Here is a 19347-nt window from a genome sequence, read left to right on the forward strand (position 1 = left end):
AGACGTTCTTCAACGGCAGGTGACGGGTAGTTACACTTGCGTACCATGTTCTGAAGGGCCGTGAAGAAACCGTCGACAGTTTCAGCTGGCTGTAGGGTCCACTTATGAAACCGAGAGCTCTCGTACACCTCGTTTACGGGGTGCACGAAGTAGCTTGTGAGCCGCTGGGTGACTTCCGCGTAGGACTTGTAGGCTTCTTCGTCGGACATGAGTGAACTGAGGACGATGCGTGCCCGGGGACCCATACAGTAAGGAGAGTCCTAACCCTAGTCTCGTCCGGGGCTGCGTGCATGCCGGTGGCAAAGGCATAGTCCTCAAATTGCTGTAACCAGGGCAGCCACTCGCCGGCATCGTCGAACGAGAACGGAGCCGGACTCCGAAGACTGGCGGCAGCGAGAGCAGGAACTGGAGCGTCATTGTTATCCATGTCGAGTGGCGAGAACCAGGCATCCCACTTCTGACACCATATGGTAGGAGGTTTCGAGCCGATGCGGCCGAGGAGGCAGGCTGAAGCTCGAGGGCCGCGGAGTAAAAACACACGCTCCGAGTCCCCAGCAGAAGTGCCCCCGTTTATTGGCAGTACACCCTTTTCTACTACATCCTATAGAGGGCGCCTCATATTCAATTTGGCACTCGTGCCCTCTACAGGCTGCATGGCTGTTTTCCAGGATGACGAAGGAACGGCACCCGTAGCGAGAAAAATGCAAGATAAAAGCTCCAAAAAGCACGTTTTTCGTGCACACAACCGGAAAACCAAGCAAGCGCGACCAGTCATTCAAACCTCTCTCCGCTGGGGCAGCAGACAGTGCTGCACATACTTGAGCGTGGGAGGCCTAGAAGTATCTTCAGCTATCTGCTCGTGCACGCGTGTGGCGTAGCGCTACTTTCAGCCTACTGTACGTTTTAAATAGGCAACAATGCGAACGCCACCGATCACAGCCACCTTGTTGTGCGGCACCGTGTTCAAGCACACACAGCTTTGTAAAAACAAAAGCAGCTTGCTGTTGCAAAGTTCAGCATTGCCAGTTGCGGGTGCCGCGAAACCTCGCTGCATTGATGGTATCACGCTAAACGCATGCGTAGGGTGCCGCAAGCGTAGTGCTACTGCCACCATACTGCATGCTTTTATTAGGCGATAACTCAAACGCACATCGCTTGTAGGAAGCTCGTCATCGCCGCGTAAACCCAATGAGCTACACGTCGCACCTATGCACGGTCTGGAGTGGAGTGGGTACGAAAAACACTTCCACGGCAAATGCACGCGTGCGGTACAGCAAGTGGCTCGGCAGTGATGATGTGAGCCGAGTAGGCAACGTACTGCCCGCAACTAGCCAGGAGACGATCGGCTCTACGCGGCCCTACTGCATTTCAATGAAACTGTGTCAGTTTTCACTTAGTAGAAAATCTTGGTACAGCGCGTACACGTGTATCGAGGAAAGCCGATACCATCCATGCCAGTCGCTGCATATCCCAGACTGTGTAACAGTTTCGAAATGCTCCTTGGCGTCGCCACAGCGAGCTATTGGACAGTGGCGCATGGGAGTGCCAAAATCTTTTCCGCACTTTGGCAAAAATAAAGAAACACCTTTGTGGTGGCTATTCTACGCAGTACTTGCTATGGCACTGTACTTATTTCTTTGTTGGCAGAAATGGCACTTGCCAGGAGATGCAAAGTCGTACTTGGTGGTGAATGCGTACTACCGTTTAGTGTGCAGTTATGCCGTGTTCCTGGCAGGTATGTATTAACGAGGTTTCACTGTATAAATTTTTTTTTTAATGTATAGCATGTGTATTCCTCGCTTGAACTGTCTTGAAATTTATTTCGCTTTTGCCATCTTGTTGCCATAGTGAACCTGGGGACGTCAAGCTGTTTCATGCAGCTTTTTTGCCCCCTTCCAACCAGTTACTGTGAAACTGTTTGTGGTAAGAAATAAACTCAAACTCGCTGTACATTGGTGAAACTACAATTTATAAACAATACATTTTAGGGAAAGTTCTGTAAAAAAAATTAAGGTTTTTTCTCTACAACTGTCTTTTGTAAATAGATTCCAAAGAGTGCCACAATTTGCTAAAGTTTACCTCAGTGTGAGGGAGTTTAAAAACATAAAGCTATTTTGTGACTGTCTTATTGCAAGCGTACAATGTTAACACAATGCAAAAATGCAAACGCCGAAGGAATGCATGAAACAGCCTTTTTTTTCGCACCTGGTTTTCCATTTTTCCATGAAATTCAAATAGCTCTCACGTGCCCAAAAAACTCTTGCCATTTAAAGTATTATGGGAAAACAATGAACATATGCATGTATTTTTTTTGCAATTTTTTTAGAGAAATACATTGTGACTGAGTGGCAGGCACGGTTATGACAAATGGTGTGGAATAACCCCACCACAATGCCCTTTTCTTGGACCATATTTTCTGTAAGCGCAAAGGACACGTAACACAATCGAAGGACACAGGACAAGCGCTACTTTCAACTAAGGTTTTAATGGGCGGCACACCAAATATATAGGTGTAGCCACCAGAAGGGAAAGGCAGAAAACATAGACAACATAAAAATATCAATTGTACAAAAAGAGATACATGCTATCGCAGGGCAGGGTCCAATCGTGCTAACACGTGTCAAGAACATATGCGCAAGCAAGGGCCTTAGTCAAGAAAAACTTAACAGACATCGCACCGATATCATCAACAGAAGAAGTGCCAAGGCGCGCACTACGTGATTGCACCATGCACACAGTCCAAAAAGTGAACCTCCTTGCTTGTCAAGGTAATCGACGGAGCGCTAAAAGCAATTAAATGATGAGCGTGGAAGAGTGGCAGTGATTCCTACATGCACCATAAGGCACACAACCTAAAAAGGATCGGTGAACGAGTAGTAGTCAAAGTTGTAATGTCGGCACCTGAGAGGTTATCTTGGCTATGCCCTGCCACCTCGCCGGTGAAGAAGCCAAGAAAAGTGTGCGCAATCAACCATCGAAACAAGTTTGTGGACTGCTCGGAGGGTGTCGTATACAGAATTCCGCTCTCCTGTGGCCGAGTTTATGTAGGGCAGACTGAGCGGTGTATTAATGTACGTCTAAGTGAGCACCCCAATAAGGTGCGTAAAGGGGCGGATGGGCATCTCGCAGCGCACTGTCGAGAATGTGGGTGTGAACCATTTCTGGATAACACCGTGGTGTTGTACCGGGACTCGGACATTGATTCCAGATTAATCATCGAGGCCGCTGAAATGAAGAGGGATGATTTAATTGCTGTTAGTGCTCCGTCGATTACCTTGACAAGCAAGGAGGTTCACTTTTTGGACTGTGTGCATGGTGCAGTCACGTAGTGCGCGCCTTGGCACTTCTTCTGTTGATGATATCGGTGCGATGTCTGTTAAGTTTTTCTTGACTAAGGCCCTTGCTTGCGCATATGTTCTTGACACGTGTTAGCACGATTGGACCCTGCCCTGCGATAGCATGTATCTCTTTTTGTACAATTGTTATTTTTATGTTGTCTATGTTTTCTGCCTTTCCCTTCTGGTGGCTACACCTATATATTTGGTGTGCCGCCCATTAAAACCTTAGTTGAAATGTCCTGTGTCCTTCGATTGTGTCCTTTGGGCTTACCGAAAATATGGATCAGTGCCTTCTTTTCCTGGAGACTGTACAAACAGTGCAACTCACTTGAATTCGCCTCACTCGTGTCTGGCTGCTTGTCCACTCCCCTCTGGTCCTGGTTTCAGAAAATGTAGCCCAACAGAAGGTTAAAAACAAAGAAAAAAAAATACCACACACCTTGTACACCCTTTATCCCGACATGCAAGAAGCACTTGCAGTTTATGGCAACAAAGGCTGCTCATTCGTAATACACAGTGCTGACACTCTCTGCCACAATGTTTAACCGATATTGTGGGGGATGAAAAAAAAAAAAAAAGAAGCAAGTTATGTGCTGCTCCTCTAGCAAGAAACTGAGCCAGCATTACATGACACAGTTCAAGTGAACTCTTGTGTTTTCCAAAGTGTACCACGAGTTGACCAAGATTGTTCCATGAGCTAGGGACAGCTTGAGCATATCCACACCACAAAACACTGTTTTCAGCACAACCCTGTTCGCAGGGAAGAGGGCACAGCTAATAAGCCACTTCAAAGCGAACAGTGTCCACGAAAACTCCAGAAAACACAACAGGGCACAGTTTGCAGCAGCAGACGATGGAGAGGACACTGTGGCCAGAAGACACGCACTGCTTGCTATCCTGCGCACAACTACTGCTGCCTTCCAGGTGTACAGAACTCGGAAGACACGTTAACTTGAACCGAGGTTTATGGAAGCATTTCCTGTGCCCCGTCACAGATGGCACCAAGAGTCAATGATGCGGTCAGCGATGGTTCCCAATGGTCGACAAAAAGTTGCCTCGGAGATCTTTTTGTTTCTTCAATGTCCCAAATTGGAAAGCTTGATTTGAGAAGGCGGCTTGACTATGGTTGGCCAGCATGTGGGCATTTTCTGCACTTCCCAATCTGGTGCAGTATGTGCACTTTCAAGCTGGTTAACAGGCACTGTCCATGGAGTGAAGACGGCACAGGTGAACACGTGAATAAGAGGTGACGAAGGCTAAGGAGGGCACTTGATAAAGGCTGCAGCAATTGCGAGATGGCTTGGCAGTGGCCAGCACTGACGGCTAGCAGAGCACCTGGGTGAGAAACTTGGCGATCGTGGACTGTCCTATGGGTTCAGTGTGATCAGCAAACAGCAGCCTCACAAAAGCAGCTCACTATGTTTGGTGTCACACTTGCGTACTTAGAATAAGGCACTCAGATGGAAGGAGGTCACCTTCATCTTGTATCTCTTCAGCAATCCACAATGAGTAAGGAATCCTTCACAGTGACTTCATGACCCCAATTGTTCCTTGCCCTCTCAAGCAGGTGTGTCGCGCACTTGAATTGTTCGGCTAAGAGAGCATAGTTGCCACTCTTCAACACATTGGAAACACAAGTCTGTCGCAAGAAAAACCTCGAACAAGACGTAAAAATGCAAGAATGCAAAATAATAACCACATTTTGTAACAAACACAGCTTTACGACTCTTAACTGCAATCACTGGATTCCTGAACTTTTAGAGCAGGCATACAAACCCCTACGTGCTACTTACTAACGTTCTTTTTATTTGATAGCATGGAGTGTGTACGGAATCTGCCATTACATGTCAGTACACAAAACATCGTATAGCGGAACAACTTATTCTAGAATATTGACTACTGACAAGTCAGCACCCGGCTGTCTTAGCACAGCTGGCCTTAAAACAGGTCCAGCAAAGAAGATTACAGTGGCACACTAGCAAATACACCGTGATTTGTGTGAACAGAGTGAGGGGCAGTCCACATAATTTTCTAATGAGCAGCTTCTGCAGGGTAAGCGTGGATTTAGATTAACACTATGGGCAAGTGGGCAGGGCAATTTGGTTTTCAATGTGCACATACTCTGAGAAAGTAACAGGCGGCTGTGACATTGCAATTAAACAGGAGGCTGCCAACAAATGGCTCAACGGGTGACGCTTGCAGCCCTCAGAAAACCCGCCCTTACCCGAGACACGTGAGTGGCAAGCTTTACCTTCCCCTCATCGGTGGTGGGCGCCTGCTGACTTCCGGTGGCAGGCTGCTGGAGCGACTGGAGCAAGCTTTCCACTTTGGCTGTTGGAAACAAAAGCAGGAGATCCATCAGCACCTGGCGGTTGTCCGAGCGGGAAGGGGCAGTCGCAGCACGTGGCAGCCGCGGCAGAATCGGCTTGCTCCCCACCGCGTACCAAGCCTACGTCCAGGAAAGGCACCCACGAAACCCAAAGGGCCGTGGAGCTTATTTCCAGGAAAAGGCACCTCTCGGAATGCAGCTCGCGAGGCGTTTCCCTCTTTCGGCGTCTTCCTCGTTGCTGCCCCAACGGCTCCAGGACGGTCCTCCCCCGAGGCCAATCCCATTACCCGTTAATGCAAGTTAAACACCTCAGCGTTGCGTCTTGCCTCCCCGAGGCCTAAGATGCCGCTTCTCCGTTCTTGTTGGCAAACGGTGCCGCAGACGCCATGGCCAACTCGAACAGCGTGCAGTGACCACCGGAAGGCATCCGGCTATGTGGGAGCCCCTGCTATGCAAGATGAAAGCATCTGGCCTCTCTGGCCAGTAAAAATGATGTGATGATGGCTCAGTTTTATTTTATTTCGTTTCCTCAGAGAGACAAAATCCCTGCTCACCCTTTGGCATGGTAGGTACATGAACAACATCGTCTTGCAGCCTTCTGCGAGACAATTAGAATCGCGAGAGGACAAAGAACACCGGGAAGGACAAAGGGAACATTAGAGCAAGATATCAGCAATGTATTAGTGGATGGCATTGGTACAAGCTATGTGACATCAGACACTCTGCGGAACAGCTTGCTTCCAATGTGTGGTGCAATAAATGAAGGAGAGAGAACACATGGGTTCGTCATTTACTGCTGAATGGTGATGGCAAGTGCAAACAGCATAGTTGGCTCCCTATAACATTGACGGAGAAAAGATATCACTGAGAACTCACTATCGAAGGTTTAAACACAATGACGCATTTATGAAAAAAGACCTCCAATCTGAGAATTTGGAAATTTTTCATTGACTGCTTTGAAGGATCAAAACCAGCTGCAAGGAAACCAGATGCATTAATGCAATAAAGAAAGCCAGCAGTGCCTACGAATGAGACGACCCTGAGAGGTTCAGGTGCAAAACACTTCAAAAACATGAAATTCGTGAAACGATAAAGCCCGCATGCACTTTCACGTGGCATCAAGCATATTATCAGACATCTGTGAAGAAGGCAGAAAAAAAAGGAAACAGCAACAATTACTTAAACTTGTGACTCAATGACCGATCCCTTGCAACGGCCCACTTCCAGAATATGGACGAAGGGACTCGAGCAACAGGGAAATATGAAATGCTTTGCTGCATGGCAACCTCTAGCATACACAAATGTTGCTCACATACCACATGGATGAAGAGCCATCACTGAAGCAAGGACAATGGCTATCCTGTACTACTGACGAGAGAAAACTGTCCTTTACGATAAGAGCACCTCAAATGTCTCATTAACCCCCCCTCCCCACACCACCAAAAAAAAAAGGCTTTGTGGCCCAAAAGGACCCCTGACAGCAAAATTTTTGTTGGTGACTTTTTTACTGTAATTTGTAGCTTTGTGTCTGGTAATCCCCAAGTTAAATCGTACAAGCTCTAGCGTATCGTATAACTAATTCTAGCGTCGTTAATTGTGACCATTTTAGCGTCGCTTCAAAACGCCCGCCTAAAAACCACAAGAAACTAGCGCCCCATGCGGGGGAGCGTCGAAGACCACATGCACTCAAGCTGTGGTGACGCTGAAAGCGCGAGGGGTGCGGAACAATAGGCCTCGCCGGGTGCCAGTCGTCGTATTGTGCACGTGCGCCCCGCAAACCTTCTGTGACGTCCACAATACTTGCTTTACTCGTAGAACGTCACGCGGGGCCTCTATCTACGTCATACCAGGATGTCGCGAGGTGCAGCCAACTCAAGTGAGCACTCACGCCTACTTTAAAACCAAATTAAGATATCTTAAAGGCAACGTTCGTCACTAATAATCGGTCAGATGTGCCCCCGTATACAGGAAAGTCAAACAACACAAACATCTCGAGGTTTCAATTTTGGTGTCAGGGGCCCTTTAAATAAACACAATGTATCATCTTGGTGAGGTATTCCTGTCAAATTTGTCAACAAAACAGCAATGGTCTTGTAGAGAATAACTACAGTAAAGCCTTGTTGATTCGGCCCCTATTAATTCAATTAATTCAGACACACCGTCTGGTCCCGTCAAAAATGTACATAAACCTATGATAGGAAACTCGTTCGTTCAGACAGTTCGTGGAGCTCACAGGCCTATAATGCACATCAAATCGGGCGGCTCTAGGAGATGACCAATTCACACAGCCAGTGATGGCGTTGACAGCGTCTCCTAATAGCACGCGCCGATCACAAGGCAACAAGTCAAGGTCGCCATGTTTACTTATATCTGTGGGGGTGCTATCACCCCCTGTAAAGTCATTTTCGCCTCATGGCACCCGCGTGATGTAGTTCACTTAAACGCCCCCGAGTGAGAGATGGTGCTGTGCTCCCGAGGTGGAGTGCCTGGCCGGAGCAAGGTTATGCCGGCGCATGAGGATGAGCACTCTATTTTGGGGCCTGGCTCGCAAGTTGGTGGTCGTCTCTCGCAGGAGGTCCATGGGTACGATTACACGGCTTTGTCTCACAGACCGTGGCGAGTCTAACGTTGGAAACGCCGCATTCACGGTACACTGCATGTGTTATGTTGTTAGTGTGTGTTATGTTCCGTGTGTCTTATTGGCATTATATTGGTTTGTTTGGCATGTTACTTCAGTTATTGATCAGATTTGGCTGGCGAGCTCACCGTTATGTAAAAGCTGTTAATAAATGTCTACATGTTTGTTGCACTACGGCGTGTACTGTGTCTATTCCGAGGGCGGCTCTGTCGAGCACTGGCTGCCCAACGTGGAGCTCTTGGAACGTCGGACGCCAGTTTTCGTGGCCCGGGGCAACCTTCGTTTGAGCCGGGTTAGATTAGACCTAGGGGGGATTTGGATCGCTAGTGTCGGCGGCATACTTTCTTGGGGGTGAGGTGACCATTTGCTGTGGCATGTTTCAACTTGTTGGCATGCTAAGAGTTTTTTTTTTTTTTGTCAGCAAGTCATTTTCTTTAGAACCTCGTTGAGTTGTGTGCGAGAGCCACGTCGTCCGCATCCTGGGAGAGCAAGGCCTAGAGCCCATGGTTTGTAAGCAAGCCCGAAGCGAGTAAGTACGGAATCCTCGTAGGTGGTATGGGTTTTCTGTAGATAGTTGCTATCTTTTTGACTCTGGGAGTCGCGGCTCAGGGAGCCGGGGGGCCAGAGGCCATGGGTGTGGTGCTGTCTGGTATTACGGCTTGACACCAATGCTGTTTCTACACTGCCAGTAAACGGGAGGCGCCAATCGCTCAATAAGCTGCTCCATGCAGCGAGCAGAGTAGGACCATCTCACAGAGCTGATGTCTCCTCGCCACTGCCTCTTCTGCACCTTTTCTGGGTGCTGGTTGGATGCTGGTTGTTGCTGAGCGACTCACGCCTAAGGCCATGTGGAGCTGCCTGTCACACGTGGGACACAACCAGGTGAATCGTGGCGTTGAGGTGTTGCCTTTTTGCTTCCCTCATTCTAGGTTGTGTTGCCCGAATGAAGAAAAGCGACCTTTGTTCACTTGAACTTGCCACCTAAGTCGCCGCCGATATCTTTGCTAGACGTACTGACCATCAACCACATGGACGATGCGCCCGTAGCTTCCTTCCCAGTGTCTTACTGCACCGCTCTATCGAGCACGCTTGGAGTGTACGCAGCGAGAGTGATGTCACCCGCAACTGGCTGTCTTCTGCACATCGTCTTTGCCGCTGGTCAGGAATGCAGTTGAGGCATCTCGGGCAATGGACATTCCCGTGACCAGCGCAGCTGCCTTCAGACCGGCACCCTCGTGAATCCTGCTCGCAACCAGAAGACGTGTCGGCGCAAGCGACGCTTTCTCGCACCGACTGCCACGTTGCCTTTGCGGGTCCAGGATTGAGGCCAGGTCGTCGAGCCAGTGCAGCGGTGTCGACTAGCAGTGTTGTCGTGGTGCGCAGATATTCCACGGGGACTTTTACGCCACATGCATTGCCTTCTTTTCGTAGAGCATGTGTAGCTGTTCGTTTATTACTCTATTTTTGCCGGGGCACGTGTTCATTTAGGATAGGGGGAACGTGGGGGTGCTATCGCCCTGTGTAAAGTCATTTCCACCTCATGGCGCCAGCACATCGTATTTAGCTGCCAAGCAAGAGATGGCGCTGTGCTCCCGAGGTGGAGTGGTGCTGCTGCCTGGCAGGAGTGAGGTTACGCAGGCGCATGAGGTCTCTCTCTTTTGGGGCCTGGCGCGCGAATCGGCGGTTGTCTCTCATGGGAGGTCTGTGGGTACGATTCCGCAGCTCGGTCTCAGAGACTCCCGTGGCAAGTCCAACGTCAGCGATGCCACATTCGCGGTACGTTGTCTGCGTTATGTTGTTTGTGTGTGTTACGCTCTCTGTAAATGGCAAGGAGGGAAAGACGGAAGCTCGCGATGAAAAAATACGTAATCAGGGGGTGGGTGCTCGAGCCGACGTTTCGACCAATGGGCCTTGTCAAAACGTCGGCTCGAGCACCCATCCCCCAATTACGTATTTTTTCATTATGCTGTGTGTTTTATTGGAATTATACAGCAGACTCTTGATAATTCAAACTTTCGGTTAATTAAACAAATTTAAATTTTTGGTTGGCCCACTATGTTTTCATTGTATTTTAAAGCTGCTTCAAACTGCCTCACTGCACAAATTTGGTTAATTCAAACTTCCTGCTTGTCCATGTCTGGAAATATCTGCTGCCTTTGTTGCTTCTAGCTGAATATTCACGTTTTTCTGTTACTAACAGGCGCAAATACAGCTGATTGCCTGCCTACAGAACGGCCAAACTAGTCGAACCTTGCGCACCAATAATCTCGTGCTGACCGAGGCAAAAAAAAAAAACTACGGTCCAGCCTTGATCTATGGCATGCCAAACATTTCTTAAGGGGGGACATGGGTCCTGAAATTTTTTTTTTAAATTCTTTGTGGATTGAGATGAAACTTGCGGAGTTTATGCATATTTGTGTGCAGATTTCAAATATGCAATTATTTTTCTAGTATAACATGTAGTTTTTAAAATATAAAACATTTCATATGCTTTTTGGGAGCCCCAGTTTGCCTAAACTGAGAGAGTTACAAAGTAATTAAGCACATCAGAATGACCTGCAATGAGTACAGAGTGCAAGAAAACAAGAATGGATGTTCTAAACCCATTTGAACAAAAGTTATGGCCCGATGAACATTCCAAATTAGTCTACTCTAAGCTGGGATTTCAGCCACAAATATTCAACATGCCACAACTTTTGTTCAAATGGGCTTAGAACATCCATTCTTGTTTTCTTGCACTCTGTACTCATTCCAGGTCATTCTAATGTGCCTAATTACTTTGTAACTCTCTCAGTTTGGGCAAACTGGGGCTCCCAAAATGGCACATGGAATTCAAAAACTACACATTGTACTAGGAAACAAATTGCATATTTGAAATCAGCACACAAATATACATAAACTCAGCGAGTTTGATTTAAATTGGTAAAGAATTGTAAAAAAAGTTTTCAGGCGCAGTGTCCCCCCTTAAAGTCACTTTCTCTGCGGTATGCCATGCGAGAAAGCATCCTAAGAATTAGAAGGGGCTAGCAACTGTCGCGGGATGCAACACATTTCGTCCCTCAATTACACACCCGTGCAAGCCTTGTATAATAACAAGTACCAGTATTATCGCTGATGCCTAAAAATTTTACTGGCAATCATGCAGAGCAGTCTATGATGTTGCTGCGGCACTGCGAAACAATATACATCGCAATGTTAGTTGGTCTGTTGCCCTGAGCCATATTTATGAGAACTTCTGATAATTCAAACATCTGATAATTCAAATAAAAACCCGAGGTCCCCTCAAGTTTGAATTATCGAGAGTCGACTGTATTGGGTTATTTGGCATGTCACTTCAGTTATAAGGTTTGGCTGGCAAGCTCGCCACGATGTAAAAGCTGTTAATAAATGTCCACGTGTTCGTTGCACTACGGCGTGTACTGCGTCCGTTGTTCCGAGGGCGGCTCTCTCGAGATCCCACGCTGGTTACAGTAAAAGCTCGTTAATTTGAACTTGTTCCTGGTCCTGGCACACACATGCATTGTTTGATGGCAGCAAAATATAATTAATTCGGCTACATTTGGCCACGACCTGGTTAATTCAAATCATCTCCGGAATCCACCGAGCACGAAGCTGTTTTCTGGTGAAGCGCCGCAGGTGAGGGACACAAAAGAGTGAAAACGGTGTTTGAGCCCAACTGAAACGAGGTAGTGCAGTCCGCATCACCATCGTCAGAACGTGCCTATTTATGCTCACCACACCACGCTGCTTGCGGGCTCTCAGAAGAACGTGATCACCATCCACTGTTACGTTCGTGACCAAGGCTTCGGTGGTTACGGCAGACTAGTTTCGTTTTCACAGTAAAAGCTGTTACGAAATCACAACAGCTGATTTTGGTGGCATAGTTGTCTGCCGCCGCTGGTGTCCGTAAAAGCTATTGCACACAATGAGAAAGAAATATTCAGGATCGAGTGGGATTCAAACCCACGCCCTCTGTGTGGCAGTTGAGAATTCTACAACAGAGCCACGCCAATGCTTGAATCTCCTTCGCAAAAAGACCCTGTACAGGCATCGTGTCGGGCAAGGAATCCCGTTAACAGATGCAATATGGCGTGGTAGAAAAGTAATACAGTCAAACTCCACTACAACGAAATTCACGGGGATCGCGAAAAATTTCGTTGTAGCGAGAATTTCGTTGACGCGGAAAAAGCAGTAAATAAAGAAAACAGGATATGCACGACACTCTGGGAGCATTTTATTTCCGAAATTTGAAAAAATCGCTTATTTTTTACTGTTTGCGCTTTCGCACGAGCAACGGGAGAATGCGCTGCTCAGTCTGCGAGGAGCTGCATGGCGACATCGTCGTCGTGGGCGCCAAGAAAACTACGTAAAACGTCCAAGGAGTCCATGACCTGCGATGCGGTCACTGGCGTCGGGACCGTCGGAACACCATGCCCGACTTCGTCGTCGGATGAATCGGCTGCGGTGGCGCGAGCACTCTTGAGGATCTCGGCATCACTGAGCTACTCGTAGACGATCACGTCCGCGTCGGCATTTACGTAGTCGCTCAATGCTACGTTCTCAGGAACAATGCCGGCTTCCTCGAGAGCTGCCCATGCTGCGGCCATTATCGCGTCTTGCCCCGGTCCAACGTCGTCGGCAGCTTGTGCATCGTCACTTGTACTGCACATCTCTTCGGGTCGGTGACAAAACAGTTCTTGACAACTTCACCCCGCGTCGACATCCATGCGGCGGCCAACATTTGTACAGCCATGTACAAGTCCACTTTGGTGTCGTGGCCATGCTCGGTGTTCAGCAGGATTCGCTCTATGAGTCTTGACCGGTATGCGTGCTTCACGCTGTTGATCACGCCTTGATCTAAAGGCTGGATCAGCGAAGTGCAGTTGGGCGGGAAAAACTTCAGCTCAACGTTCGTCAGCTTGACGTTGCCGTCCAGGCGATGCGCTGAACAATTGTCCAGCAGCAAGCAAACACGGCGGTCTTGCCTTTTCATCTCATTGTCAAAAGAGACAAGCCAGTCAGTGAAAATGACCCGCGTCATCCACGAACGGCTGTTCACGACGTATTTCACTGGCAGGTTTTTTGTGCCCTTAAAGCACCGCGGCTTGGCGCTCTTGCCGATGACGAGAAGGGGCCACTTGTCGGACCCGTCCATATTTGCACAAAGTAACACGGTGACTCGCTTTTTGCTTTGCTTACCTCCGTGGCACTGTTTTCCTTTCAAGTCGAGCGTCTTTGCTGGCAGTATTTCATAAAAAAGCCCGGTCTCGTCCGCATTGTATATGTCGGAGGCAGAGTACTTTTCTACGATGCTAGCAGCATTCGTCGCGATCCACGATGACGCACCGTCAGAGTCTGCCGAAGCGGACTCCCCGCACAGCACTTTTCCGACGATTTCATGGCGCTCTTTGAAGCGGTTCAGCCACCCGGCACTTGCCTTGAAGTTCTCGGTGATGCCTAAAATGCAGGCGTAGTTCAGTGCCTTCTGCTGAATCATACTGCCGCTGATTGGTATGTTCTTAGCCCTCGTTTCACAAAACTACACTGCCTTGTCAAGCTCTTCGTGGGCTGGCTGGGTTGTCTTCTTGCGTTGAGCAGATGTGCCCGACGCTAGCGCCTTTGAAATACTCGCTTCGGACTTCAGTATCGTCGACAGCGAGCTTGGCGAGATACCATACTCTTCCGCGATGAGTCCCTTTTTCTGTCCGGCTGCTGCCGCGGCGATGATTTCCGCCTTTTGCTCAAGCGAAAGAAACTTCCGTTTCTTGCTCTGTGGCGCCGCCATAGGCCCTGGCAACCATAGACGAGATCGAGAAAAAAAAGCACGGGTCGTAGCTGACGAAGCGAAGCGTGCAGGACCAGCGAGCTAACTGGGCGAGGACTAACGCTGCTGGGTTCGCTTGGTCGGCTTGGTGCTCGCCCACTAAACACGTGTAAAAAAAGGCACATGCAAAGATGGCCGAGCCAGCAGCCAATATCCAACATAGGGATTCGGCTAGGCTTCGGTCGGCCAAGCCCGCTGGCTGTCAGAGAATGCTGCGCAGCATCGCTGGCATCGTCATCAAGCACCAACGATGGCGTCCCCCATGGCTATGGTGGATACCCCTGGTTTTGCAGCATTCGGCGGATTACATGCGGCTTTGGTGCGTTTGCGACCATTTTAGCTGTCAGAAAACGAGGAGAATGTTTAATGTAGAATCTGAATGCGAGTCAGCTGATAGGAATTCTCCGTTAGAAACAACTTGGGGGAAAAAAACAAAGTGGACAAATGCACAGGACAACCGCTGTCATGTGTACCTTTTTTGCGCGCCGTTTTTTACGATGAGAAATGTTGCTACTATATAATTTACATTGTTAGAACTTATTAAAATTACTTAGAGTGGTTCAGTCCGAGTCAGATCGAGTGACTTGTGTCCCGGGAAAATTTCGTTGAACCGGGAGAACAATAAAAAAGTGGTTCGTTGTGGAGGGAGTTTTAATACATTGAGGCCTATGGGATGCGGGCGGGGAATCGAAAAACCTTCGCTGAAGCGGCATTTTCGTCGTGGCGGAGTTCGTTGTAGCGGAGTTTGACTGTACAACGACCACGTGTCACACAATATGAACTGTGTAAAGAGTGGGTGGTTTAAAGCTTCGTACCCATTAGAAAGGGCTCAGCCACGATTCTTCATCGTCATCAGCCACAGCATCAACAAAGTGTACATAACGCCTCACAGGTGTGCAGCGAGTACCTCGCTTCTCCGCAGAATGATGAATAATGGCATAGTGGGCAGAGTTCTTCAATGACACGAAACCCGGACATGCCCGTGGCTGGTTCTGCGGGGGCCTGCAGATTGTCGCACCACCTGGGAGCAGCCACACAAAACACTCGATGGCCGCCCCCTGCATGCGCTCCTCGCAAGTTGCTTAACGAGCGTTTCCTTTTTTGCCGACAGATGACGCGACAATCAGCAGGGCAGACTCCTGTGATTTCGGCCAATGGAGAGTTCAGGTTTTTATGCATGGGGCCTATGGGGAGTTTTGCAACTCGAATGATGTAAAAGCTCCGATAATAGGTAGTTTCCTACATCGCAAAATTATGACGAATTATGGCGTACCGGGTATCTTGCAACAGTACTTGTAGTAGTCGCCCCAAGGTAACTAAATATGGGCTTGAGAAAGGCCTATCCGCTAGATTTCGCTATGACTGTGCTGCGTGTGCCGTGCAGGCCTGGCGTTTTTTACTCGTGCACATGCATGCATGTGTGCCATCGATGAACACGTTGACAGTGACTGCAGTTTTGTCCGCAGCAGCAGCGACAAACCGTAGTTTCGTTTTCGCCACATGCCATCAGAACAACACAGTGATCGAAACTGCGTAGTCGCCATCCCCAATTGTGCATCAGCGAGCTAGCTGCAGTTTGCAGCCGCATTTGCAGTTTTCTCATGATTAGGCACGTGTAGACCACAGCACCTTCAGAACTACTCTGGTCACGACACACCGTAGTTTCATTCCAACTCCGTGTGTGTACGCCATGCGCATGCGTTTAGCACTGCGTGGATGCATCACTAACGATGTGGCAAGTGCAGCACTAAGCAGCTTCGTTCTAATTCAGTGAAATGCAGATTGTCACAGAACTTGTGCATGGCTGATGCAGTTGAAGATGAGTGTTTCAATCTTGGTCCGTATGCTGCCATAAAACTCACCTGCTATATTGCAATAGACGAACGATCTGTTGCCGGCCATATTGCTGGTGAAAAAATTCTCGCCACTTGCACATGGTGGTGTTGGTGGCGGTGGTACATAAGGGAGGGGAGCAGAGCATATTTCGAATTAAGACACGGGGGTCTTGTGTCGCGGCCGCACTGTGAAGGATGATGAGAACGGCGGCTTTTACACTGCTCTTATGCAAAACACTAACAGAATTTGCGCACTCGTGCACAAAATAAATGTATATTGATGCAACAGACATTTGTTTATTGTTTTCCTGGTAGTACTCTCAATAATTTGATAACTGGTTAATTGCACATTCTTTCCCTTCCCATGAAAACCAAATTAACGAGGTTTTACTGTATTGGCTACTGTCTGAGGGTCACCAAAGGTCAGACAAAGATGAAAAACTTTGAGCTTGGAATGCTATCTCGCCAGGGCCAGCAATTTTTTTTTTTCAGGAGAGGAGGGTTTAAACCACTGTTTATGTGTGTTTGTCTGTGTGCACACATATATACACACGCAAAGCTGAAAAATTTTAGGCGGGGGGTGGAGGTGAACACCCTGAGCACCAGTGTATCTTGTCAACGGCACAGGGGCACTTCCCTGATAAATGTGGCCACAGTGGCCTTCAGAAGCTGAAACATACACACACTATCGTGCCTACAGCCAAATGAATCCACTTTGGATCTATCAAACCAGCAGTTCCTAGGAACAGCCAGTGTTTTTTTTACAGAAACGCACACCAAAGTACCTCGTTTATAAGTTTTAGAAAGCACACAAGAAAAAAACATCCAATCAATGGTTCCTAACAGTATTGCAGCTTTGCCCAGAACCTGATGCACTGATAGACATGCACTGTACAGTACAATCTTGCGTAATCAAAAATCCCTGGAACGAAATTGGAACAGCTGCGTGTATTTTGGTAGCGGGTGCTACAACCCTGTATCTCTTTCTCAGCGAATGAAGGTGCTGTTGAATAGAGCATTTTTTTCCCATTTAAGGGGAGACCCTGCTTCTGAAACTTGTTTTTTGTTTTTGAGCATATCATTATGAAACTTTCACAGCTTCTGTATTTTTATGTGCTGATTTCAAACATGCAATTACTGTTCTAATACAATAAACTATTAGATAGTTTTTGTATTGTCAGGAGCAGGCTTCATTTCTAAACTGTGAGAGTTTACAAGTAAATCAGCATATCACAATAACCTGGAATGAATACTGTATGCAATAAAACAAGAATGGATGTTCTAGGCCCATTTGAACAAAAGATATGATACGTCAAACATTTGGCAAGTGAGCGATGTCGAGCTGGGTCAAACTGGGATCAAGCTGGGAATGTTCAACATACCATAACTTTTGTTCAAGTGGGCCTGGAGCATCCATTCTTATTTTACTGCATACAGCATTAATTCCAGCTTATTGTGATATGCTCATTTGCTTGATAACTCTCACTATTTATAAATAAATCTTGCTCCCAATAATATACAGTCGAGCGCGACTATATCGAACCCGTTTATATCAAATTATCCCGTATATCAAACAATTTCTAAACACGGTAAATTTACATTAAGAATATATAGCAAAAGTTACTGTTACATCGAACGAAAATAGCAACGACAACCGATATATCAAACTCCATGTGCCTCAAAAGTGCCCCAGCAAGTTGGCTTTCCCTCGCGGTGGCGGGGAAAACTGCCGGCGCCACCCTAGAAAAAGTGGTTTAGACCAGTCTGTGCACGGGCGAACACCCCCCTGCAAAAAATGATCCTGGCCTGCTTGAAGCGCTTACAGCCAATCAGAGGCCGTCACGTTTTCTCCGAGGCACGGAGGCAGTACAAGTGATTCCATTTTTTCTTTCTTTATGTTTGCGTGCTTGCTGCTGCCTCTTTTCCTCGAGCCCTTATTCAGCGTGGTCCGTGCTGGTGGTGTTGCCTGTGGGCACTCTGTCAACTTTTTTGGCGCGCTGTCGTCATGACTTGTGCAAAGAGGCAGAATTTGCCATTCGCCGCAAAACTCGAAATCATAAATCGAGTCGAGCGCAGTGAGAAGAAGTCCGACGTCGCCGCCGCATAAAAGATCCGTGTCACCGCCGCGTACGGATCGACATTCGACGAGTTCGTCAGTGCGGACGATGATGTCGCCATCATGGGCCAGCTACAAGATGAGGACTACGTTGCAGACGTGGTGCCGACCACGAGCCAAAGCGACAGCAATAAGAAAATTGACGATGGCCCGTTGCCTACATCCTCCGAAGTGATTAGTGCACTTGCGTTGGTCCGGCGCTATTGCGTGAATGTGGAAGGCTGCTCCGACTCGTTGGACAACGTGGAGGCATGCGTGCTGTCGCAAGCAGCGAAGTTGTTGAAACAGACAAAAATCCAGGACTATCTTATTCCAAAGTAAGGCATGCAAGTAAGCTACCATATTAATAAAGTACTTTTCTTATTGGTATGTGCCTTTGTGTCATCAAATCCTATAGCGGGCCTATATCGAATTATGCCATATATTGAACTAACAAATGTTTTTTGGCGAGTTCGATATACCCGGGTTCGACTGTACATGAAATATTTGATATTTTGAAAACAGCAAAGTGTACTAGAAAAACAATTGCATATTTGAAATCAGGACGTAAAAATACATAAGCTGCGAAAGTTCCATAAAAATGTACTAGAAAACAAAGAAATATGTCTCCGAAGCAGGGTTCCCCCTTAACACAATTCTCTTGTACAGTCGATCCCGGATATATCGAACTCGGATATATCGAATTATTGGCTATATCGAACAGCTGAGAAATCCCCCTGAATTTCCCATGCAAAAGTATGGGGTTGGTGTGCACGTATATCGAACTCCTGCACAGCGAAACATCCGCTATATCGAACGCTGCCCCGCGCCGAAGCACAGAAAGTGCATTTTTTCTAACAACTATTGATCATTTTTCAGCCGCGTTCTTGTAAGTTTCAATCCCTCGTCGCGCGCAGGTGACGAAATTGCGTTGCTCTAGTTCGGTGCGCAGCGCTTGTCAGTTCACCGGTATATTTGACGCGCGGTCCGCAGGTTTTAACGCATGGGCTAGTGTTTTTCAAAGAGGCTGATTGCTGAGGGTACCAAAATGAGAATTCGAAGTGACTTCGCAGCCTTGTTGTAACGTTTGCATTCCCTTCCTTGTCTCTTCCCGCACGATGGCATGCAGGCCCGCAAAGCATGGCCGTCGAGATCCGCAACTTCGTGACGTATTTTTAATGTTTTCGGTTTTAAAACGCCGATCTCAGAGGCTACGCTTTTTTTCGCATTTCTCGCCATAGTAGCGGCTGCCGTCTGCAAAGCCACAAGTGCCATCGGTATCGCCAAC

General features: G+C 47.8%; 1 protein-coding gene across 1 annotated transcript in view; it reads right to left on the reverse strand.

Moving 5' to 3' along the window:
* LOC119395576 (serine/arginine repetitive matrix protein 2) overlaps nucleotides 1-19347 on the reverse strand; it is a gene marked incomplete in the record, with an annotated part of 233461 nt that overhangs the window by 159241 nt on the left and 54873 nt on the right. The window contains 2 exon segments of the mRNA XM_049416681.1: nucleotides 3667-3715; nucleotides 5590-5669. Of these exon segments, the coding sequence (XP_049272638.1) occupies nucleotides 3667-3715; nucleotides 5590-5669 (129 nt within the window).

The sequence above is a fragment of the Rhipicephalus sanguineus genome, chromosome 6 (assembly GCF_013339695.2).
Source record: "Rhipicephalus sanguineus isolate Rsan-2018 chromosome 6, BIME_Rsan_1.4, whole genome shotgun sequence".
NCBI lineage: Eukaryota > Metazoa > Arthropoda > Arachnida > Ixodida > Ixodidae > Rhipicephalus > Rhipicephalus sanguineus.